This window comes from Artemia franciscana, chromosome 5 (assembly GCF_032884065.1).
Source record: "Artemia franciscana chromosome 5, ASM3288406v1, whole genome shotgun sequence".
Taxonomy (NCBI): Eukaryota; Metazoa; Arthropoda; class Branchiopoda; order Anostraca; family Artemiidae; genus Artemia; species Artemia franciscana.
In genome coordinates, this window is record NC_088867.1 from 39,173,879 (window position 1) to 39,199,057 (window position 25,179).

The 25,179-nt window shown below is 35.5% G+C and overlaps 1 protein-coding gene across 1 annotated transcript; it reads right to left on the reverse strand.

Moving 5' to 3' along the window:
• Positions 1–715: 715 nt before the first annotated feature.
• LOC136027387 (uncharacterized) lies at positions 716–24,610 on the reverse strand. The gene is made up of 3 exons (XM_065704578.1): positions 23,427–24,610; positions 19,469–19,588; positions 716–843 (listed from the first exon to the last, which is right to left on the reverse strand). Exons 1-3 carry the CDS (start codon positions 23,658–23,660, stop codon positions 811–813), a joined length of 387 nt encoding a protein of 128 aa, XP_065560650.1. The 5' UTR covers positions 23,661–24,610; the 3' UTR covers positions 716–810.
• Between the last annotated feature and the right edge of the window lie 569 nt (positions 24,611–25,179).

Genomic DNA, 25,179 nt, shown 5'->3' on the forward strand with positions numbered 1-25,179 from the left:
TGAATTTTTGTTGAGAGGTTTCAACTAGATGTAAGTTGGTCTGGTCCACAGAGTATGGGGTAACTTAAAAGAGTGGAGATTTGTGCTAGTGCTAAGAAAAGCCACCAACACCATTTAGCGTGTGGTGTTTTGGCATCTTTTTCCAAACTTCCTATATGATGTCTGAAACTGAGATATGACACTTCTTACTACACTAGGTTTTGCCAAGTACATTAACTTCATTGTATTATTAAACTGAAAAAAAAAAAAAAAAAAAAATGCCAAGAAAAGTCAAATGTAAAATGGTGCTGGTTTTTTCGTCCAAAATCCAGCACCATCTTACATTTGCCAAACTGACAATCAATTACCATTGATTTTTCGCCAAAACCGTAGATTTAGTGCTAAAACCGTTTGCCAAATTACCTGAGCTAAATTGGTTCCAAGGTTTAAGTATTTCAATAATTAATTTTATTTGAATTTAATTTTAGCAACACCAACTTTTCTTTACCTTGCAACATGTTTTACTAGCAGAAATTTGAAAAAAAAAAAACAACTATTTAATAAATAAAACATATTCATTACGATCAATACACAACAAGTAGAAATTTGTATAATGCAAAAGTGGTGTGGTTTTCAATTTATTTCTACGTAGACATAGTAGACATAATTACTCGCCTTAGATTGATATGCAATTTTTTAATCTGCAGACCAAAAAAAGAAAACAAAAATTACCTTGCAGCAAGGCTGGCCTCTTCAAGAAGAGCTCTGAAGTCCTCACTCTTCCTCTCTTTTTCAGCTCTGTCCATCAGAAACTTGTCAAAAATTATTTTCCTAAGTCTTGATTGTGTTCTTAACTGCCGATACCTAATTTGTAGAAATGGTATTAGAGCAGTATTAGAGTTCAATTGAATCCAGATAATAATCATTTAGTCCATATAGAGCTGACCAAGGTAAAGAAGGAAGTTAACTGGTAGCATATGACTAGTTGACTGGTAGCCCAACTTTTTTATTGGCCAGCTACCTCGAGTTCAGAGCTCATCTATTCAACAATGAATTGTCACAAAATACTTGAAAAATCATGTTGACTCCCCCTCCCCTCGAAAAAAGGCTCCATGACGAGGAAAACAGGGAAGAAAGGAGAAATAAAACGAAAAGTAAAATATTCAGTAGCCTATGATTCACTAATAACATTAGGACGACGTGATGCGAGAAACCAACCCATAACACCTTCATCTTCCAAATAATATGAACGTGATTAAAACAGGCTAGCCCCCCTCCTGCCAACAACTCTGCCATAATACCAAACAAAATTATAATAATTAAAAAACATCATAAATATATCAATAATAATAAATAAAAAGTTTAAAATTTACTATTAGCTTCAAGTTTTCATTTTAATCCTTTAAATTACCAGGCAGGATCTTTCCATGGATGATTTTATCATCGGGAAGAAAATTTCCATGAAAGGGGCACTGGATTTTGCAGCGATATTTAAAAATGTACAAAAAACAAGTTTGTCACAACTTTACTTTTTAAAACAATAAAAAAATTTTGCGTAAAGAGCGGAGCGTTGAGGAGGGGACAGCCCCTTTCATATACGGAATAATTCATGTGCATTTTAAATTTTAATGTCACTCCAGTCTTTTTTAATTGTTTGAATATTTTCCCTTTTAATGAGCAGTGCTTCAACGCACCATGGTCTTTTGGATAGGCTATTTGGCAAACGTTTGACTTTAGAACTAAATTGGGACCATACCTTCGACCAGATTCAAATAGGTATAAGGCCATTAGTCACATGTTCCGTGGAAATTTTGTCTGAATCTGTTTCTGTTTGGTAAAATGAAGTGAAAGAGTGTAGAAACTGCCGTCGAATTAGCCTAACGAGCCCTTAGTCATATGTTCTTTACATCTGTATTTCTGTTTGGAAAGTGAAGTAAAGTGAAAGAATGCAAAAACTGCCGTCCAATTAGCCTAAAGAGACATTAGTCACATGGTCTTCGAAAATTCCGTCCGAATCCGTTCCCGTTTGGAAAGTGAAGCGAAATAATTTAGAAACTGCTGTTTAATCATCCTAACAAGCCATTAGTCACATCTTCTGCAAAAATTCCATCCGACGCCGTTTCTGTTTAAGATGAAGCAAAAATATTTAAAACTACCGTTTAATCAGCCAAAAGAGCTGCAAGTCTAGTATTTTGCAAAATTATGTCAGTCTCCGTTTGTGTTTGGAAAGTGAAAGAATATAAAAACTGCAGTTCAATCAGCCTAAAGAGCCGTAAGTCACGTATTTTGGAAAAAAAATTCTGTCTCCGTTTCTGTTCTGAAAGAAAAGCGAAAGAATGTAGAAACTCCCGTTCAATCAACCTAACGAGCCGTAAGTCACCTGATCTGCAAATATTCCAACTGACTCCATTTCTGTTTGGTAAAGTGACGTGAAACAATATAAAAACTGCTGTTCAATCAGCCTAAAGAGCCATAAGTCAAGCATTCGGCAAAAATCCTTTCTTTCGGCGTTTCTCTTTGGGAAGCGAAGCTACGAAAGAAGAAACTGCCGTTCAATCAACCTAACAAGCCGTAAGTCGAGTGTTCTGCGAATATTGCGTCCGACTCCGTTTCTGTTTGGTACAGTGAAGTGAAAGAATATAGAAACTGCCGCTCAATCAGCCTAAAGAGCCATAAGTCAAGCATTCGGCAAAAATCCTTTCTTTCGGCGTTTCTCTTTGGGAAGCGAAGCTACGAAAGAAGAAACTGCCGTTCAATCAACCTAACAAGCCGTAAGTCGAGTGTTCTGCGAATATTGCGTCCGACTCCGTTTCTGTTTGGTACAGTGAAGTGAAAGAATATAGAAACTGCCGCTCAATCAGCCTAAAGAGCCGTAAGTCACGTATTCTGCAAAAATTCTTTCTTTCTCTGTTTATCTTTGGAAAGCGAAGCGAAAAAATGAAGACTGCCGTTCGATCAAACTAACGAGCCGTAAGTCACCTGTTTTGCGAAAATTCCGTTCGACTCCGTTTCCGTTTGGTTAATTGAAGTGAAAGAATATAGAAACTACTGCTCAAACAGCCTAAAGAGCCGTAAGTCATGTATTTTGGAAAAAGTAATTCTGTCTCCGTTTCTGTTCTGAAAGAAAAGCGAAAGAATGTAGACACTCCCGTTCAATCAACCTAACGAGCCGTAAGTCACCTGATCTGCAAATTTTCCAACTGACTCCGTTTCTGTTCTACGTCACCTGTTCTACGAAAATTCGGTTCGACTCCGTTTCCGTTTTGTTAATTGAAGTGAAAGAATATAGAAACTACCGCTCAAACAGCCTAAAGAGCCGTAAGTCACGTATTCTGGAAAAATTCTTTCTGTTTCTGTTTGGAAAGTGAAGCGAAAGTAAAGCGAAAAAACTGCCGTTCAATCAACCTAACAAGCCGTAAGTCATGCGCTCTGCAAAAATTCTGTCTGTCTTCAATTCTGTTGGGAAAGTAAAAGAATGCAAAAATTGCCGTCTAATCAGCCTAACGAGCCATTAGTCATATGTTTTTAGAAAATTCCATCCGATTCCGTTTCTGTTTGGTAAAGCGAAGTGAAAGAATGTAGAAACTGCAGTTCAATCAGCCTAAAGACCTGTAAGTCACGTATTCTGCAAAAATTCTATCTGCCTCTTTTTCTGTTTGGAAAGTGAAAAAAAAAGTGAAAGAATACAAAAACTGCCGTCCAATCAGCCTGAAGAGCAATTAGTCGCTGATTCTGCAACAATTCCGTCTGAATCTGTTTTTGTTTGGTTAAGTTTAGTGAAAGAATATAGAAATTGCCGCTCAATCAGCCTAAAGAGCCGTAAGTCACGTGTTCTTCAAAAATTCGTCAAAAAATCAGATGCAAAAACAGCCGTCCAAACAGCCAAACCCGCCGTAAGTCATATGTTCTGCAAAAACTATTGTTTATCTCTGTTTCTGTTTGCTAGGTGAAGTAAAGTGAAAGAATGCAAAAACTGCCGTTCAATCAGCCTAACGAGCCGCAAGTCACGAATTTTGCAAAAATTCAGTCTCTCTCGAATGTGCTGTTGAATCAGCCTAAAGAGCTGTAAGCCAGACGTTCTGCAAAATTTCTGTCTGTCTCTTTTTCTGTTTGGTAAAGTGAAGTAAAGTGAAAGGATGCAAAAACTGCCGTTCAATTAGCCTAACGAACCGTAAGTCAAGAGTTCTGCAAAAAATGCAGTCTCTCTTGAATGTAGAAACTGCTGTGGAATCAGCCTAAAGACCCGTAAGTCAAAAGTTCTAGAAAAATTCTGTCTGTCTCCGTTTCTGTTTGTAAACTGAAGTAAAGTGAAAGAATTCCAAAACTGCCGTCCAATCAGCCTATAGACCCCTTAGTCACATGTTCTGTCCGTCTCCATTTCTGTTTGGAAATTTAAGTAAAGTGAAAGAATGCGAAAACTGCCGTCCAATCAGCCTATAGAGCCATTAGCCAAATGTTTTTTGAAAATTCTGTCCGACTCAATTTCTGTTTGGTAAAGTGAAGTGAAAGAATGTAGAAACTGCTGTTGAATCAGCCTAAAGTGTCGTAAGTTACACGTTCTGCTAAATTCAGTCATCTCCGTTTCTGTTTCGAAATTGAAGTAAAGTGAAAGAACACAAAACCTGCCGTCCAATCACCCTAAAGAGCCATTAGTCATATGTTTTTTGAAAATTTCGTCCGACTCCGTTTCTATTTCATAAAGTGAAGTGAAAGAATGTAAAAACTGCCTTTCAATCAGCCTAACGAGCCGTAAGTCAAGTGTTCTGCAAAAATTCTGTCTGTGTCCATATCTGTTTGGAAAGTGAAAGAATGCAAAAACTGCCGTCCAGTCAGCTAATCAGGTTCTTTTTCTCTCAAAAAACAATTTGAAAAAAAATTAAGATTCAAGAAAACACAATATTATTACGTTGATTAAAGTAACAGATGCATAGTTGATTTTAAAAAAGAAAGTCCTTTCATTTTGTATACACAACAGAGTTTTGATTAGACAATATTGAAAGCCAGCTTCAATTGAAGTTGATATTAACGACAAAGTTTAGGCAGTGGAAATAAAATCCGAATTTTCTGCTTGATTAAGCAGAAACTTATGCAACTATTATCAAATATTTAGAAAATAATTGTAAATTCAATTTTATTAAAAAACACTTAAAAGCGTCGCCACTGGTATTAATGGTAGAGCAAAATAAAAAAAAAAGCGAAAAAGAACGAAAAAAAGGCATGTAAGAGAAAAATCCGAAATTTAAAAAGGAATGGCTTTCTTTTGAAGGCGTATTTGTCGTTAGGAAAATTATTAGTATTTACATTTTACGGACACAAATCTTTGTTAAATTTATCTAATTAATTTTAATTAGCTATTTTTACAGTTAAGCTTGGCAACACTGGCAAAAATATGGTACTACCCTACAAACTTCATAATTTTGGAATAACTAAAAGAAGAACCTATGCCCCGTTTTGGGTGTGGGTAGATTTAAAATATGTCCAGGTTGCAAAATGTTATACCTGAGTTAACAATTGTTGAGAATTACTTTTTTAGATAAAAATTTTAGTTTCTCTCATGATCAGAAAAATATTTAAACCTAAGTTTTCACCTTCTCCCTCATGGAAGGTCATGAGCAAGACCTGTTATTTCTCACTAAAAATACCTCTATAATAAATCCGGAGCAATCACTTTCTACACATCGATTCTGCAAGCTCAGTTTAAACACATTCTTTTAAATGAACGGAGGTTAGGAGGCCCATATTGATCTGATGCTTATCTCCAATATCTCAGGGGTTCAATAACATGCGACCTCCATAATCTTTAAGGTTCTGTGATGTTTCTCTCTATTTTCCAATAATGTATGTATAAATCATTTGTTTGTATTATTCACAAGCTTTTTAAAATGATTTGCAATTTAAAACGTTCCCGGAGGAATATGAAAAAAAAACCGCTTAAAACGAGTTTCTATTCCTGAGAGAACTAATGGAAATGATTCACATTCTGCTTGAGAAACTTCGTGTGACGGCTGTTTCATAAGACATTCTTAGTCTTAATTTTCAAACTAACTTATAAAAATAATTTTTCATATTTTTATATATAAAAAAATGATAAATTATACTGTTTAAAAATTTTTAACTCTAATTTTGGTTCTTTTTTTCTGCCTTAATACTAACATAAATTTTACTAGAAGACCCAAGGGCCATATTTAGAAAGGGCATTACAGTCTAAGGGCCATAATATTCCTCCCGTAAAAACTAATTGGGCCTGAAAAATTCAGAGTTATTTTTTTCTCCAAAAATTATATTTGCAGATCAATTGGGAGTCGTTGTTAATCATTGCTTAGATTATTTTGAAAAAGCCGAGGGAATTTTTAGTTTTCACCAGAAATAAGTAATAATGAGATCGTCTTGCAAAGAAAAACTAAAGGAATTTGGCAATTTATTAACATAAAGGCGAGTATAGACGAGTATAGACGAGTATAACGTATCTTAAATAATTTAATACTTAAGTATTCTAACGTATTTAGGATTTAAATATTAAATTATTTTAATGAATAGAACAAAAATAGAGAACAACAATTTCTTTGTTGCTCTTTCTTTTATTTGTCATTCTCACCTTTCAAAATTATATTAATGTAAATTTGTAACTTAAAAACTACATACCACTGACACTGACAAGTACGTAGGGGGGACTTCGGCCCCCCTAAAAAAATTGTGAAATGTTTCGTTTCCCGAAGGTTTCTTGGGATTTCTGGCAAAAGTAGGACATTTATTAAGAATGTAGATGCATGCGTGAAGCCCTTTTTGGGGGATTTTACAGCATGCAATTATCCGGTCAATTCAAGCCCAATTATTAACCCATTTTCTGTCTAACTTTTTACCCTTTTTCAAGTAATTAGCAATTGTGCTGTTATTTATTTTTTTTTTGTAAAGAGAGTTTGCTTTCCACAACAAAATAGAATTATCCTTAATATTAGGGCGTTTGTCCCCCCTTTCCGGGATAAAGTACAGCTTTTAATGGATACACAGAGAATATAAATGACGACCAGGACACTCAAAGAGAAATTACAGACCGGGACACCGGGACACAATTGACGACCGGGACACAGGGAATATAAATGCCGACCGGAAAACTCAAAGAGAAATTACAGACCGGGACACTGGGAAACAAATGACAACCCCGACACCGGGAAACAGGGAATATAAATGAAGACCGGGACACTCAAAGAAAAATAACAGACTGGGACACCGGGACACAAATTTCGACCGGGACACAGGGAATATAAATGACGACCGTGACAGAGGGACACAACTACAACGGGGACGCTGGGGGGCACAGGGGGATATATAAATGACGACGGGGACACAGGGAATGTTCGATTAGCAACCACCATCAACAAAACTCAAGGGCAATCATTAGAATAATGAGGTATAGATCTGAATACGGATTGTTTTTCCCATGGACAATTATATATTGCAAGTTTAAGAGTCGGTAAACCTGACAATCTATTTATATTCACAGAGTTTTACGTAGTTAAAAACACACATATATATATATATATATATATATATATATATATATATATATATATATAATATATATAATATGGCTATATATATATATATATATATATATATATATATATATATATATATATATATATATATATATATATATATATATATGGCTATATATATATATATATATATATATATATATATATATATATATATATATATATATATATATATATATATAATATATAATATATATATATATATCTATATATATATAAAAATAAGTTGTCTGTGTGTGTGTCTGTCTGTCAAGTGACGTCATGTTTCTGTGTCGACTGACGTCATGAAGTTAGTTGTCGTCATTTTTGCTATGACGGTGACGTCATTAAAGATATTTAAGACATATATGTTCACGTAGAAATCTATTAATGTTTAAGTTTAATATGACTGATGAACTTACAATGGCAAAAGCCGATGAAGAAGCTCTAAGAGTCTATGCCAAAAAACTTGCTGCTGATAGAGAAAGTCAGAAAAGAAAGCGTGACGAGGAATCAAAAGAACAGCAAGGAAACAGGCTTGAGGCTGATAGAGAAAGAAAGAACAGAAAGCGTGCCGAGGAACTACCAGAGCAACACGAAAGCAGACTTGCTGCTAAAAGAGAAAGTGAAAAAAGAAGGCGTGCCGAGGAATTACAAGAACAGCAGGAAATCAGGCTTGCTGCTGATAGAGAAAGTAAGAAAAGAAAGCGTGCCGAGGAATCACAAGAACAGCAAGAAATCAGGCTTGCTGCTGATAGAGAAAGTAAAAAAAGAAAGCGTGCCGAGGAATCAGAGCAACCTGAAAGTTATTGCCTGGCATTCAGGTACAGCCCAGTCGATGATTATAGCTTGAGTAGATGTGTTCAAATCGGGACAATGTCTAAAAATTTGTCCCTATTGCAAGGCCTTGAAATTCAATGGTGAAAAAAATGGGAATGTGTTGCGCCTCAGGAAAATTTAAACTTCCTCTATTGGCTGCACCACCAGAGCCATTGAAGACTTTCCTTACTGGAACTACGTCAGAATCTAAGCGTTTTTTGTCACAAATCAGAACATACAACTCATGTTTCCAAATGACGTCGTTTGGAGCCCAAATCGAAAATCCAGATCAATTTATGTCTACTTTCAAAGTAAAAGGGCAAATTTATCATAGAGCAGGGTCCCTTCTACCATTCTCAGGCGAGAATCATAAATTTTTACAATTGTACTTCATCAGTGATAGAAATTCTGAATTGAATGCACGTTGCAAAATTTCTCCCAACGTTGAAAGGACAATCGTTTCCCAATTGCAACATATTTTCCACGAAAATAATAATTTAGTGCGTCTGTTCAAAACAGCCATCGATTTGATGCCTACTGATACGCATAAAATTGTTATTTCCGCTGACAAAACGCCTCCTGGCCAACATGTGCGTAGATACAATGCTCCAACTATCGAAAAAGTGGCAATCGCTATGGTCCGTGATCAGTTTTTACCTCGAGATATTATTCTTCATAAGCGAAACGCTCAGTTGTTAAGAAATGCTTAAACTCATCGATGCTACGATGCCCTACAATATCCTATCATTTTTTGGGATGGAGCCGACGGCTATCACTTTAATATTAAATTGATGAATCCAGCCACTAGCAAAGAAATGAATAAGAAATGCAGTGCAATACATTATTATTCCTATAGACTAATGATTCGGCAGGATGAAGAAAATTATATTTTAAAATGCCGTGAATTGTTTCATCAATTTGTCGTTGATATGTATGCTAAAATTGAATCAGAACGTTTGCTATATATCCGCCTGAATCAGACCAAGCTCCGCTCTGAACAATACATTCATTTGCGAGATGCAGTTATAAATGACGGTAATACCACAAACGTTGGAAGATTAACAATTTTACCTTCGTCATATGCTGGCAGTCCCCGTCATATGCATGAATATGCTCAAGATGCTATTGCGTATGTTCGTCTCTATGGTCGTCCAGATTTATTTATTACAATTACATGTAATCAATCTTGGGACGAGATACTGCAGCTTTTACTTCAAGGACAATCGGCGGTTCATAGGCATGACATTACGGCCCGTGTCTTCCGGCAAAAGTTGAAATCACTGATAAACTACATAGTAAAACTTGAACTGTTTGGGTCAGTGCGATGCTGGATGTACTCAGTGGAATGGCAAAAACGAGGTTTGCCACACGCACATATACTAATCTGGCTACATAAAAAAATTACTTCGAACGAAATTGATGATGTGATTTCCGCTGAAATACCTGATAAAAATGTCGATAAGGGGTTACATGATATTATTGTAAAAAATATGATACATGGACCTTGCGGTGCACTGAACGAAAATTCACCATGCATGGCCAAAGGAAGGTGCACAATCAATATCCTCGACTTTTAGTATCAAACACAATTACTGGCAATGATGGTTACCCACAATATAGAAGAAGATCTACTGAAGATGGCGGTAAAACAGCAATAATAAAAAAGCGTAACGGTACCACCATCGAAGTAGATAACCAGTGGGTTGTTCCATATTCCCCATTATTATCAAAAACATTTAATGCACACATAAACGTTGAATACTGTAACTCCGTAAAGGCAATCAAATACATATGTAAATACGTCAACAAAGGCAGTGACATGGCAGTTTTTTGCTTGCAGCCCGAAATCAAAGATTTCGACAAAATCGTACAATATCAGGCTTGAAGATACATAAGCAGCAATGAAGCTGTTTGGCGAATTCTTTCATTTCCGATACATGAACGTAGTCCAGCTGTTGTTCACTTAGCGGTAAATTTACAGAATGGTCAACGTGTTTATTTCACGGAAACCAACGTGCAACAAAGAGCCCTGAATCCACCGGATACAACATTAACAGCCTTTTTTTCGCTTTGCAAAAATGATTCTTTTGCAAAAAAACTGCTGTATACTGAAGTGCCTTCGTATTACACGTGGAATACTAAAAATAAAGTATTTGAACGTCGAAAACAGGGTAAGTCAGTCGACGGCCAACCTACCATCTTCAAAGATACCACGATAGGAAGACTCTACACCGTTCACCCCAATCAACATGAATGCTTCTTTCTACGCCTGCTTTTGGTGAATGTACCCGGTCCGACATCCTTTGAGTATTTGAGAACTGTAAACGGTACTATACATGACACTTACCGTAGTGCATGCCAAGCTCTGAATTTATTGGAGAATAACCAACACTGGAATAACTGCATCAATGACGCGTGCGAAACGTCAACCCCAAGTCAAATTCGTGCATTGTTTGGCATCATTTTAACAACTTGCTCTCCATCAGCTCCTACAGAGTTATGGGAAAAATATAAGTCAAAAATGTCCGAAGATATACTCCATCGAAAACAGTTAGAGACGTCAGATATGACTTTTGATTTTACATCAAAAATTTATAACTACACTTTAGTTATTATAGAAGATTTGTGCGTACGTATGGCAAACAAACCACTTCAGGATTTGGGAATGCCTTCACCTAACCGTATCGCTGCTGTTTCGACATGTGTAGAATTGGATCGTGAACAGTTACAGTACGAGTGATCTATTGTCGTATGTACAAAATAACATTTCCAAGTTAACGTCGGAACAAAAAGACATTTATGATACGATAATGCATTGTGTCGATAACAACGTTGGAGAAATTTTCTTTTTGGATGCGCCAGGAGGTACTGGTAAAACGTTTGTGATAAAACTGATTCTGGCATCAATTCGATCAAAAAATGATATAGCATTGGCAATTGCGTCGTCCGAAATAGCCGCAACATTGCTGCCTGGTGGAAGAACTGCTCATTCCGCTTTGGAATTGCCTCTGAATTTGCATTCTACTGAAACTCCCACGTGCAATATTTCCAAATCATCTGGGATGGGTAAAGTATTGCAGCAATGCAAACTTATTATTTGGGATGAGTGCACAATGGCACACAAAAAATCGCTCGAGGCTCTGGATCAATGCTTGAAAGATTTGAGAGGGAAGTCGAAACCCTTTGGCAGCACATTAATATTGCTTGCGGGAGATTTCAGGCAAACATTACCTATAATACCTAGATCAACTCCTGTAGACGAAATGAATGCTTGCCTGAAAAATTCTAATTTATGGCCACACGTAAAAATATTAAAATTAACTACAAATATGCGTGTCCGATTGCAAAACGATGACTCTGGTCAAACATTTTCAGATCAATTGCTGGCAACTGGAAACGGAAAGCTCCCAGTAGACTCAATTTCAGGACGTATACAACTACCTGCTGATTTCTGTAATTTAGTGACGTCCAAAAATGAATTGATTGAAAAAGTATTTCCGAATATTCTAAAAAATTATAAAAGTAATAAATGGCTAAGTGAAAGAGCGATTCTCGCAACCAAAAATATTGACGTCCACGAAATCAACAATATTGTTTTGACCAAGATTCGAGACCAGGCAGTCCTTTACAAGTCAGTCGACACAGTTTTGGAACCAAATGAAGCGGTTAATTATCCATCTGAATTTTTAAATTCCATAGATCTTTCAGGGTTTCCACCACACGTGCTACAACTAAAAATAGGCGTACCAATAATACTTTTAAGAAATATCAACCCACCAAAGCTTTGCAATGGCACGCGACTTGCCGTAAAAAAAACAATGGAAAACCTAATAGAGGCCACAATCTTGACAGGGCCTTTTGAGGGTGAGGCTGTTCTTATTCCTCGCATTCCCATGATTCCAACAGATCTGCCTTTTCAATTTAAAAGATTGCAATTCCCAATTCGATTAGCATTTGCAATCACCATTAACAAAGCTCAAGGTCAATCATTAGAAAAATGTGGTATAGATCTTAATACTGATTGTTTTTCCCCTGGACAATTGTATGTTGCATGTTCGAGGGTCGGTAAACCTGACAATCTATTTATATGCAGTGACAATTGGACAGCGAAGAAAGTTGTATATTCGCAAGTTTTACGCAGTTAATTTGTATTGTCTATCATCTATATAAAAACGAGTTGTGTGTATGCATGTTTGTTTGTTAGTTTTCACCTTTTTTTTTCTCTTTTCATTTATTATTTCCTTTTTTTGTTTTCATACGTAGTGATCGTATCGACCCAGTAATCCTAGAATGTTGCGAGAGGGTTCATGCCAACTAAAATTTTTAGATAAAATTTCAGATCATAATTTTTAGATAGCCATTCTGTTTAAATTAGTCGAGAACCTAATAACTATGTCTTTGGGGGTGAATTAATTCCCCAGAGTCCCCTAGGGAGGGGCCGCAAGTTACAAACTTTGACCATTGTCAAAGTATACCATTACTAATTACTAAATTTGTCCACATATAAGTGGGTTGTCCCCTCCTCAGCCCCTCATACTTTATGCAATATTTAGAATTTTTGTCCTAACTGTTTGAGAGCGACTGCTGAAACACAATGTTTGATGAATTGGCACAAGAAGGTTTTAAAAGGACAAAAAAAAAAAAAAAAAAAAATTCAAAGTAATTCTCGAGAACAGTAAGCGAAATACAAAGAACTTGACTCGATTGGAGTTTGACCCTTCCCTATATGATGTTTTGTTTCAATTCCTGACTAATACAGTGGATACTTATGTACCTGTTGGTTGAAGTTTCTTAAAGGAAGGCACCTAAGAATTATAACTCGGACAGGGCTTTAACTGGGATTTTATTTCGGAATGAGCATATATTATGTCACAAAGACAAGGCTTTGGTGGTATAGCTTCAAATAGCCTTCATACGTATTAATTTGTACTTTTCCTTACTATCATTATTCTCTGAAGTTAAGTTATGCATACAGACACTTCCCTTGGTAGAATCCTCCCCCATGAAAAGGGATTATATTTAACTCAAAATCGAATTACTGATACCCCTCCCGCACTCAAAAGTGTCATCTCATAAGTGTATAACCTGGTATCTAGACTGCCCTTAAATCCCCTCGCCGCTCCTTATAAGGCCAAAAATGGATAGTGTGAAATTCAGCAAGATGTGGGGGAAAAGGCGGAAGGGAATAGTAGTGAGAAATTACTAATGGACAAAAGTGTCAGGATAATTTTTTCCAAAAGGGTCCGTCTGGAATTATTTACCAGATGAGCTGACCTGGAAAAAGTTTGCTTTTGCTGGTTCTCATTTTCTTAGAAGTCATTTTTGAAACACAGATTTTAAAGTTAAGATAGTATGGGTCATGGTTCAACCCTCAATAGATAACAGTGATGTGGTTCAACCGTGATAGGAGACAATAAACCTCCGATTAAGGGCTTTGAACAGTAGATTAATCAATTGTGTGCTTTTAACGTTTCTCAGCCTTCTCCGGGCAAGAATTTGCACCCAAAGTCCGGTGAGGAAGTTCAGTTTGATATTATTATTAATATCAAATTAATGAAAGTCTGGAGCGACATTAAAACTTAAAACGGACAGAAATTACTCCGTATATGAAAGGGACTTTTTCTTCTTTAACGCCTCGCTCTTTTCGCTAAAGTTCGACTCTTTCTCTTATCTCTACTTTTTAAAACAGTAAAAAACTTTAGCGTAAAGAGCGGGGCGTTGAGGAGAAAAAGCCCCTTTCATATACGGAGTAATTTCTATTCGTTTTAAAGTTTAATGTCGCTCCTTACATTCATTTAAAAAAGCTTGTTTTTTGTTTAATTTCTGGACGTTTTTAAATAAATACATTTTGATCTTGGCTCTCCGAACATAAACAATTACAACGAAATTTGCATATTTATTATTCTTTTGCTAAATGGCTTTCTCATAGTTTTAATCGGAAGATTTTGAGAAAAAAGGAGCGAGGGAGGAGGTCTAGTTGCCCTCCATTTTTTGATTACTTAAAAAGGTAACTATAACTTTTAATTTTTTACGAACGGTTTCATAAGTAAAAAATATTCGAAACTTACGAATTAAATTACGTAGCGAACTTCTATATTCGTATGTTTTTGTTGCGTATATGAGGGGGCTCACCCCTCGTCGATACATCGCTCTTTACACGAAAGCTTAAATTTTGTCCCAATTCCTTAAGAATGACCCCAGAATCACAAAGGCAGTAAAATAAATAGTTGAAATTACTAAAAATACTTTAGCGTAAAGAGCAAGGTATTACAAGGAGGTAGACCCCTCATATGTGTAATCATTTCTGTTCGTTTTAAGTTTTAATGCTGCTCCTCACTTTCAGTATTAAAAAACTTTCAATATCTATTTTCCAAAATTTTTTTAAACAATGCTAGAAAATCCTGCACCCCTTCATTGACAGTCTCTTTCTCCATGAGAAGTTCCTCCATTGAAAGATCCTCCCACGTACCCCCTTCCCCTCAACTGTCCCCCCAACCAAAAAAATTCCCCTGAAGACGTCTATACACTTTTCAGTAACAATTGCGATACGTAAACACAGGTCAAAGTTAGTAACTTGGAATCCCTACCGTGGGGACTGGGGGGAGTAAGTCATGGCTAATTGTAGAAAAAGAGTTACTAGAGTTACTAGATTGTAGAATCGTAATGACCTCAGACCAGTGAATCAGTACCTGATTGTCCTGGCAAAAAAAGAATGGGCAAAACACATAAGTCCTAACCAGGCAACAATTTTTGACCTCAGAAAGAAATTTGGATTAATAATTAATTAGGATTTCAGCCCATAAAGGATTATACAGGAATTTAGACTATCAGTAAAAACGACCATTAAACAGGGATGTATGCAATGGAAGAATAAATTGTTTAAAAAAATATTTTTGCGTCCCACCCTGGCTCTCATTTTCATTTTCTTTTTCAGCTGCAAAATGCCATACATGGTTTGTTGTCAAATATATTAATTAAAGCCACTATGATTAGAACCTTGGATTAGAACCAAGCTGGTGCAACAGATCCAAGATAACAGAAGAGTTATTAATCGTCGTTCTAAGGAGCTTCGGGCTCTCCACCATTCCTTCATGTGTCTCTCAGAGCATTCCTCCTCTAGCCGTAGAAAACGATGACTAAAGTTACTTTGAACTTTAAACTGAAATTTAAGGAAAAAACTTAAAAATTAAATAATTTTTATCCCATAATCAACACAATTAGATTCTATAGAAAAGAAAACATTTTAAAAAGACATATGATAGAATTTTTTTTCTGTGAAAAAGACTATGTCAATAAAAAATGAAAAGAAATAAATATAAAAACTTTTTCCACAAAAAAAAGTTTTGTCAAAGAATAGTAAAGAGCCTCGTTGAGCCAAAAATGAGTAGAAGTAAATTTAAATAATTTTCCAAGTAGTAAAGCTAGTACAAATCACCATAAACAGGTGGATTAATCCCAAAACAATCAGAAATTAAAATAAATGACCTTTCTGGTTATTTAGTTACAAATAACCTTTTAGAGTAGGGCTGACATATTAATTTCTGTTTATTTTTTATTGACATGGTCTTTTTCATGGAAAAAAATATTTATAACTTTTTTTGTTTTTCTATTAGACTCCATAGTTTTTACTTTGAAGATTATTTGACTTTATTTCTGCTCATTTTTGGCGTAATGATAATCTTTACTTTTCTTCAAAAAAACTTGTTCTGTATGTTTTCCACTAACAAATACTATCTGTAAGTAATTAAATAAAAAGAACTTATGAAAAAAGACACCTCTTTTTAAGATTAAATTTAAAATAAAACTAGTTTTCTTTGCTGAAAGCAAATAGCAACCTCGAACCTTAAAACGAACAGAAATTATTATGTATATGAAAGGGGATTTCTCCTCCTCAAGACCTTACTCTTTACGCTAACATTTTTTTTTATAGAATTTTAGAACTTATTGTTCAAATTAAATGGTCATTGTATTTAAGAATCGTTCTTAAAGAATTAGGACAAAAGTCAAAACTTCAGCGTAAAGAGCAAGGTGTATTGGAAGTGGAGACTCCTTTCATATACGTAATAATTTCTGTTCGTTTTGCTTCCTAATGTTCCTTTGCAACAGATTATGTTTCTTCCCACTTTCAATTAAAAAACGTGTTTTTAAAATTTAGTTTCGGATCATTTTTAGATATTACTGGGAAATCCGGCTCTCTCTCTATGCAAAATACCGGTACTTGAGTATTATACGCCACTCAAGTTTACGATGCATAAAACTCGGGAACAAAACGGTTTTTTCGTTAGTTTCTTCATTGCTTTAGAAACAAATTTGGGCTATATATTTGCATATTAGGGGGAGGGGTAAAGTATAGCGGTTATGCATACAAAATGTGTTATGTACAATTATATTGCTAATTATGAAGTAAGAATTATTTTCTGACTTTAAACTTTCCAAATGCTTTAGCCCCCCCCCCTATGTTAAAATATATAGTCCAAATTATATATTTCCCATCTATTCTGTCACTTATGTTATTCTGTCGTATTTGTCGCGCTAGGCTGAAAGAAACTAACAAAAACCAGTCTAAAGTTTTACACAGTGTAAACTTGAGTGAGTGGCGTGCAATACACAAGTACTAAAACTCCTTCTTCCTATGGAAAAAAAATTCAATTTGGAAAATTCTCAAATTTGGAAAGCTTTATTTTCCACGGGGGTATTTACCGGAGGGCATTTTCCGCAGGAGGAGTATTTTCCGTGGGGTGTTTTCCACGGGGGGGGGGGGTATTTTCAGGGAGATATTTTCCAAGGGAGGCATTTTCCTCGGGAGGAGGGGTGCGCATTTTCCGGGGATATTTTCTGAGGGGGAATATTTTCTGAGTGGGGTATTTTTCGGGAGGGGGTATTTTTCTGGGGGTATATTCTGAGGGGTTTACTCAGGGGATTTCTTGGGGGAGGGGCGTAAATGCCAGGGGAGAGGTGAACGCCAAGATTCGTCTAAAATGTGGAATGCCAAGGTTATTTTCGGTTAGTGGTGTCAATTAACGAAAATATAGGTTGAGGATCCAAAATTTATTTTCCAGAAGCTAAGGAGGGGTGGTGTTTTTTTTTATTTTCTTTGAAAATAGACAAAGAAAATCTTTTTTCAGCGGGGATAGCAAAAAGAGGTATTTTTCAAAACCTAGGCAGCGTTGGGGGCAAGTAGATCTAGAGGGTGTAAAATATTCCCTACAACCCCCTCCCTAATTTCCAAATTGTATTTTCGGCTCGGACAAAAATCAATAAAGTAGTATAATTAGCAAGATATTACCAGTAAATACTATATGAGGGATAATTGTTTGCCAATTTTAGTGCTCAAGAAAGCCATAAAGTAATATACATAGGTATCTCCATATTTTATGTTCTATCGATACTGCTGCTCCCTGAATTCATTACGCTAATTAAGCAAAAGTTAGCAATATAAATGGAAGGAAACTAGAGACTGATGACCTACAATACCCTCTCCCCTTCCTAGTCATGAGGATTAACCACTTTATTTTGCTTAAATAATGCAAATTTTCTCTACTTTGCGCACAAGGAGAGGCTTAGACACTATGTATTTTATTTATTGGTCTTCCTAAGGTACCACGATTTGCAAGCTGCTATCCAGATATTGGATTTCAAGGAGCTCTGACAGGACTAGTTTTAGCCCTAACCAAAAAAAAAATCTTGTAATTTCACAGTCTCGGGTGGAATATTTTATTGAAAACTTAATAAGCAAACTAGAATTATTATTTTAAGCTCTTAATGCATTTGCTCTCCGATAATCAAAGTGGATTTAAAAACATGCAGATAAGTGATCATTCCACATAATAAGATCTTCCTAACTTTATCAAATACGAAGAAACATCCTCCGCCATGGCCTTTCTACTTTTTACATCTATACTACATCCACATCTACTTCAGTAATTACTCTTGAAGGAATATGAGGAGTAGCGGTTCCAGGCCTGGGCATAGGGGCAGCCGTCCCCCCCTATTTTTCGAAATTACTTCGGTGCGTTTTATATTTTTACATTCCAATTAAGATGCATTGCTCCTCCTCTAGATTATTAGGCCTGAAATCACTATATTGGTACACTTTGGTACCCTAATCATAAAGGTTACAAGTCTTTAATGATTCCATTTCGAACAAGATAGAACATGCCTTCTTCTCTGTTGAAAGGCTGGTGAGGCATAAGGAGGAGGGGCTGTTGGAGGGATCACGGGATTCATTCATACCTTGAATTTTCCAGATTGAAAATCAATGCATGCTTCTGATAGATGTTAAGTGCCAGTAAAAAAAAATTGGCATTTGGAGAACAGTTGGTGCCGGTTCCAACATTTTTCAATTTCACACCAAGTGAGGTTCTAGTTCATCTTTACGTCATATCTTACGTAAAGAGTTAGTCCACGGCTTGGGCTTAACTCGCCTTCCCACTGAGGTGAAAACTTAATTTGTTTTTTTCACCATGTCACCGAAAATCTATAGTTTTGAATTAAATATCTTTAGACCACATTGGGACTTAGCCAGTTTTGCACTAACTTTGGGGATAGCTCATTTTCACACACACAAAAATAAAACTATATTTTGATTATTATTCTTTTTTATATATATATTTAAGTATGCTGAATGTGGAACAGTTAATTAAATAATCTGTCACATAAAAGTCTTGAAGTTGGCTTAAATATTAATTAAACTATCCATTTTCAGTGATGACAATTGCGGAAGTGAGCAGGGGATGTCCCCTAGATTTGTGATTCCCCTTAGATTTCGACCAATACCTTTCTTGGGGGTATTTCCATTAAAAAACGTTATTTTTATCAGAATATTAAAATGAGAACGACAAACTTGCCCCCCCAAATTTTCATGAATTGACACCACTACTAATTTTTAGCATATATATCAATGAACTATTGATAATGCCCAGAGGAACGTCCTTCCCCCATAGCTCATGTAATTCGAGTAAGGACGCCCAATGGTGCTATTTATTAAGGACGGGTGTAAATTAGTCAAAAAAGCAAAGCCAGGTAAACTAAGCGAGAATTATAGGAGAATAAGGGAAACACAGTAAGATTTGTTTCTTTTAACTGAAAACATTGCGGAATAAGACTTAATGGCAATGATTCATACAGAAAATTACCGATGAAGGAAGAAAATGAACAGTGGGGCTGGTTGACGCTTCTTGATCGTTTCGCGTTTCGTTCGAACTTAAACTTTCTTCTTCAAGGCTGTTTCGGTTGTCGGCAGAATAATTCTCAGTCTGAAAGAACAAATAATTAACAATATATTTGATGTTTTTCAACGATTTCCAGCGCTTGTTGAGAAAAAATCGCTGATTGCCAGAGAAACAAATAAATTTACTAATTTTGATAATATTTAGTCTTTCAGTCCCAATGCTACTACGTAGAAAAACAGAGGATAGGAGAAGAAATTACTCGTAGCAAGGTTTGACTTGCACTACCAAGCACAGTGAATACCAATGGATAAATTTCGTTCGAAGTCGGAGAAATAGATAAATTTGTGAGTTTAGAGACCGTTTGTAAATGAAAAAGTCCCAATGGTGAACTGAAGAAAAAATGTCAAAACTAGAAGGAATAAATTCGCAACAAGCTTTGTCTTGTCGTACCAAAAACAATGAAAGGGAAATAGATGGGTTTCATTCAAGAACATAGAAATAGACAATTTTTTATTTAGAAATCTTTATTTGGAGGTCACGAAGTCTTAGTTTTCTTCAAGTTTTTCTCCAAGTTAGTTTTCTCCAAGGACCGTGAAAATGAGATCTGGCTTTTAGAATTTGGTAACTGCAACACAACTAAATGTGCCTGAAAGATCGTGAAATTTGCGAATTCCGTTCTTGATGGAAACACCTCAATATGCACTTGCCTCATTAAAGTAGTTCCAAACACCAAATTAAAAAAAAAAAAAAAGGAACATAAGAAAATAAGCTAAAAACAAAATATACTAAAATATTTAACAGGGCGTAAAATACGGCATTGGACTTTGCAGTTTCTACTAATGGTGCTGATATATGTTTCATGGCTTTTTGGATAGGAAGTGTAATGAGGGTGGGGGGAGGGGCTGGGACACCTTAACCTTTAACAATGTTTGGCTTCTCTTTGAAGGTGCAGCTGTCTTTGGGGAAATTTTTACTGGGTTGAAATTGTCTAAAGTACCTCTCCATAGGGGGGGGGGGGATTTTTCAAGGGAGAAATTCTCCATAGGAGAGTTTTCCACCGGATAATTTTTCTATTGGAACCTTTTTGTTGTTAAGTTTCTACTAAGGTTGGGGGTGAAGCTATTTAATAGAAAACTTTTCCACAGATGAAAGGATTTTCGGTATGATTTTAAAGTCAATCAGATATTAAAGCCTTTTTCAAATGAAAGCACGCTAAGAAAAATTCCCCTGGAATCGTCCGCAAGGATATTTTCGGGTGGAATTTTCAGCTAGAATAGCGTTGTCTGTTCGGAATATCCCTGGAGGGGGAGGGGGGTAGTTTAAGTGGAACAGAAATTCTAGTTGCCTGTTTAAGTAACCAAAAAATTTGAGGGCAACTGGGCCTCCTCTCCCGCTCTTTTTCTCAAAACCGTTCGATCAAAACTACGAGAAAGCCATTTAGCCAAAAAAATATATGCAAATTTTGTTTTAATTATTCATCTGCAGAGAGTTGAAATCAAAACATGGATTAACTCAAAAATGTTCAGAAATTAAATTTAAAAAAAAATGTTTTTTTAACTAGCGACATTAAAACATAAAACGAACAGAAACTACCCCGTATCATAAAAGCGCTGTTCCCTCCTCAACACCCCACTCTTTATGCTAAGGTTTTTACTGTTTTAATAAGTAGAGTTGAGAGAAAGAGTCAAACTTTAGTGGAAAGAGCGAGGCGTTGAGGAGGGAACCACCCCTTTCATATACAGGGTGATTTCTTTTCGTTTTAAGTTTTAATGTCGCTCCTTACTTTCAGTTTAAAAAAAAACTTTTTTAAATTTAATTTCATAAAAGACAAGGCCACTAAGCTTGCAATTCCATTGTAGTAGCGGGAGCACAACGAGGAACAGACCATATAAAAGAAAAGGAATTAAACACATAAAAGTATAAAAAACACGTTAAAAACAACAGGATATTGAGAAGAAAAAAAATTATTTGTAGCTGATGCAGGAGTAAGAATAGCGTTGTCTGTTCGAAATTTCCCCGGAGGGGGAGGGGGTACTTTAAGTGGAACAGAAATTATAGTTGCCTGTTTAAGTAACCAAAAAATTTGAGGGCAACTGGGCCTCCTCCCCCGCTCTTTTTCTCAAAGCCGTTCGATCAAAACTACGAGAAAGCCATTTAGCCAAAAAAATATATGCAAATTTCGTTGTAATTATTCATCTGCAGAGAGTTGAAATCAAAACATGGATTAACTCAAAAATGTTCAGAAATTAAATTAAAAAAAAATATTTCTTTAACTAGCGACATTAAAACTCAAAACAAACATAAATTACCCCGTATAATAAAAGAGCTGTTCCCTCCTCAACACCCCACTCTTTATGCTAAAGTTTTTACTGTTTTAAAAAGTAGAGTTGAGAGAAAGAGTCAAACTTTAGCGCAAATCGCGAGGCGTTAAGGAGGGAACCGCCCCTTTCATATACAGGGTGATTTCCTTTCGTTTTAAGTTTTAATGTCGCTCCTTACTTTCAGTTAAAAAAAAACTTTTAAAATTTAATTTAATAAAAGACAAGGCCATTAAGTTTGCAATTCCATTGTAGTAGCGGGAGCACAACGAGGAACAGACCATATACAAAAAAAAAGAATTAAACACATAAAAGTATAAAAAAACACGTTAAAAATAACAGGATATTGAGAAAAAAATTCATTTGTAGCTAATGCAGGAGTAAGTCTTAATGGTAGAAATGTAATTTCAAAATCAAATTTATGGGAATTCTGGAAAATGGCCTAAACCCCTCACAAGTGGGTTCGGATAGAGACAAAAGGTACACCATTTGAAACTTACAAACCACTGGTTAAAACCACAAGAAAAATCACTTTCTGCATGGCTAGCATTGACGTGTCCTCTTTTTCCCTCTTTTACTGCTAGCAGCATACTGAAGCACAACTTTGTTAAAATTACGAAAGTTGCTGTACAAGGTAAAATAGCGTTTTTCAGAAAAACAATAACAAAAACAATGCTTGAAACAACAAGTTTTATGCTACTCTTTTCAAGACCTCGACAAGCAATAAGAAAGCGTTTAACCATCTTACGTAATTGACAAAATAATAGCTTATGGTTCATTCGAGAAATTCAAGATTACGTATTCGACAAGCACCATTGCTTATCCTTAGCTTTCCACGTGACGTAAATGACGTTGAAGATAAGAAGGTTTACTACTTGGAATAAACCGGATTATTTATTGGATAAGTTACATCCAATAACCCAAGAAAATGCAGCATAAGTTACTTCATATTTCAATAATAATTCAATCCTTTCAAAAATAAAAAATAAACGTAAAAATTATATGCAGGACAAAGAAGGGAAATAATTATGAATCAACAATCCTTCAGCGATTTGTAAGTAAGTTGCTTACTGTAGAGTAAATGTAATTAGTGTTGTTATTCGCCAAGTTTTTCATAGTATTTCAGATAGCAAGCCTTGGATAGGTTTAGCATTAAGCCCACAAGTCGGATAAGGCGTCCTCGAATGCATTATTGGATGCTAGAAGCAACTACTTTTGAGACGGACACAAATTCTGAATAAATTCAAAAGAGAAAATTATACTTAAAAAAGAAGAAACAAAATAACTAGAAATACTAGGTTATAATACTAAGTTACAAATGACGAAGGTTCGAGCACTGGCTTAGGGGGTGGGGGAGAAGAGTCAAACACTTGTGGTACCGATAGCGAAGAGTAACATAAGGCGTATGTAAACTTGTAGGCAACAGTTTTCCCAAAAAATTTCCATTGGAGATATAAAATTTCTTAATTCTTTTTTTGAATACTTGGGGTTTTGCATTGAAAGTTATTTTTTATTTACAATCGTTCAGAAAAGTTTACAAAGGATTTTATTGGCTAAATTCATGATACAATACTAGTGTCAAAAGTTTCAGAAGTTGTACTTACAAAATGGCCCGTTGGGGCACCAGTTGGAAGCATCATCACTGACATTCTTATTCCAATACCTGAACCTCTTAATCCAGATCTTTCAGCATCCATTGGTAGATACATTCCTCCGAAACTACCAGGCATTATATTACAGTAATTAGCGCCCAAGAACATTCCACCATTTCCATTAGAGCTACTAATCATACGAGGGTCTCTAATGCGATAAGAATAACTCATGCTTTGAGGATCCATTCCTCTTAGACATGAAAAAAGAAACAATTTGACAAATATTTACAACTGTTGAGAAATAACAGTTCTATCCTTGTTTTTTTTTATGATAAGAAATTCATACCTGTTTAGCTTTAGAAAATTCCTTTGTGTTTTGTATTTTTTCAGTTGTGTATCTAATTATTATGTAAATAAATTCCTAGATAAAAATTGAATATTTTAGGTTATTCACAATTTATACGCCCAGCCATTTAGACTGCTTTAACTGTCTTAGGTTGTATTTCCCGTAAGGAAGTTACGAAGGATTAATGTTTTTGTATTCTTATAGCTAACTTTAGAAAGAAAATCAAAATCCTCTTAAAACCTTGAAAACCAGGAAAATAAAATTATTAACAACTAAGAGCATAGAACTGATAAAAAAAACTGACTGCCTCATTTTAGAAATATTTACTTCATCATTTACTGAATCATTGAGAAATACAATAATCTGAGTTTATTGTGCGGTATGCTATGTCTCACGTTTCTCAGGATACCCAGGTTCCGTAAAAGTACCCACGATACCTGTTCAAAATATGCTTTCACTGAGGAATATTCCTAAGTATTTCACAGATCCGTAACGTTTTGTTTCTTCTTCAGATTAAGTGACAGTCAAAAGCGAAGCGTTGGCTGAAAACATAGGAACCGTGACATCTGTATCCCCATAAAACAATTCACAGATTTTCTGCTTGGATCCACTTATCCATAATAAAATTCTAAAATAATATGAGTCCAAGCACCAATCCCTTCGGAGCAAAACAAGCGACTGGTAGGGTTGACGAGGTTGATCCATTCACACGAGCACACTGTAGACGATTTTCAAGAAATTCACAAAGAAATAGTAGTACACGTTCTTTGATTTTAAAAAGTGACACCTATGCAGAAGAATTTCATGACTAGCATTGTCGAAGTCTTCTGCTCGATCTAAAATTATTATAGCAGCCTTTTATCCCTGATCTACTGCAGAAATGATCACGCTTATAAAATATATTACGGCTTGGTCAGTTGTGTGCCCGTACCCGAATCCAAACTGTGTAAGGCTAAAAACATTATGACACTTTAAATAACGAAGTATTGGCAGACGCATACTGCCAAAAAGTATTTAATTGAATTTAGGTTTATCAAGGGAATTTGTCCGTTATACCATAGAAGCCAACTGGAAGGCAAAAATCTTCATTTCATAATAACAAGGAGGGGAAATTTGAAATCCTAACTTCTTTAGGCTGTCGAAGTGATATTTTAGGACTTTGCTGTCACATCGGGGCTGAAAAGCAAAAATATTTCATCATTTTTGCTGTCAAATTTTTTTTCTTCTAGTCTTGCTATGACCTTGAGGCAAAGAAATTGATATCATTTCTTTTTGGATGTCTCTTTTGTCTGTTGTCACCTTCTCAATACCAAACTGTCACAAAATTTAGTCATGTTTTTGTAAAGGGGTTGGGTTGCTTATATTTGTCCATAAAATTATTTAATTTGCTATATATACCACTGAGGATTTTTATATTTA

Coding starts and splice junctions, on each gene's coding strand:
- LOC136027387 (XM_065704578.1), bottom strand. CDS start 23,660: ATGGATCCTCAAAGCATGAGTTATTCTTATCGCATTAGAGACCCTCGT. Junction 19,589..23,426: donor GTGCCCCAACGGGCCATTTT/GTAAGTACAACT, acceptor TTGTTCTTTCAG/ACTGAGAATTATTCTGCCGA. Junction 844..19,468: donor TTCATTTTCTTCCTTCATCG/GTAATTTTCTGT, acceptor TCTACAAATTAG/GTATCGGCAGTTAAGAACAC.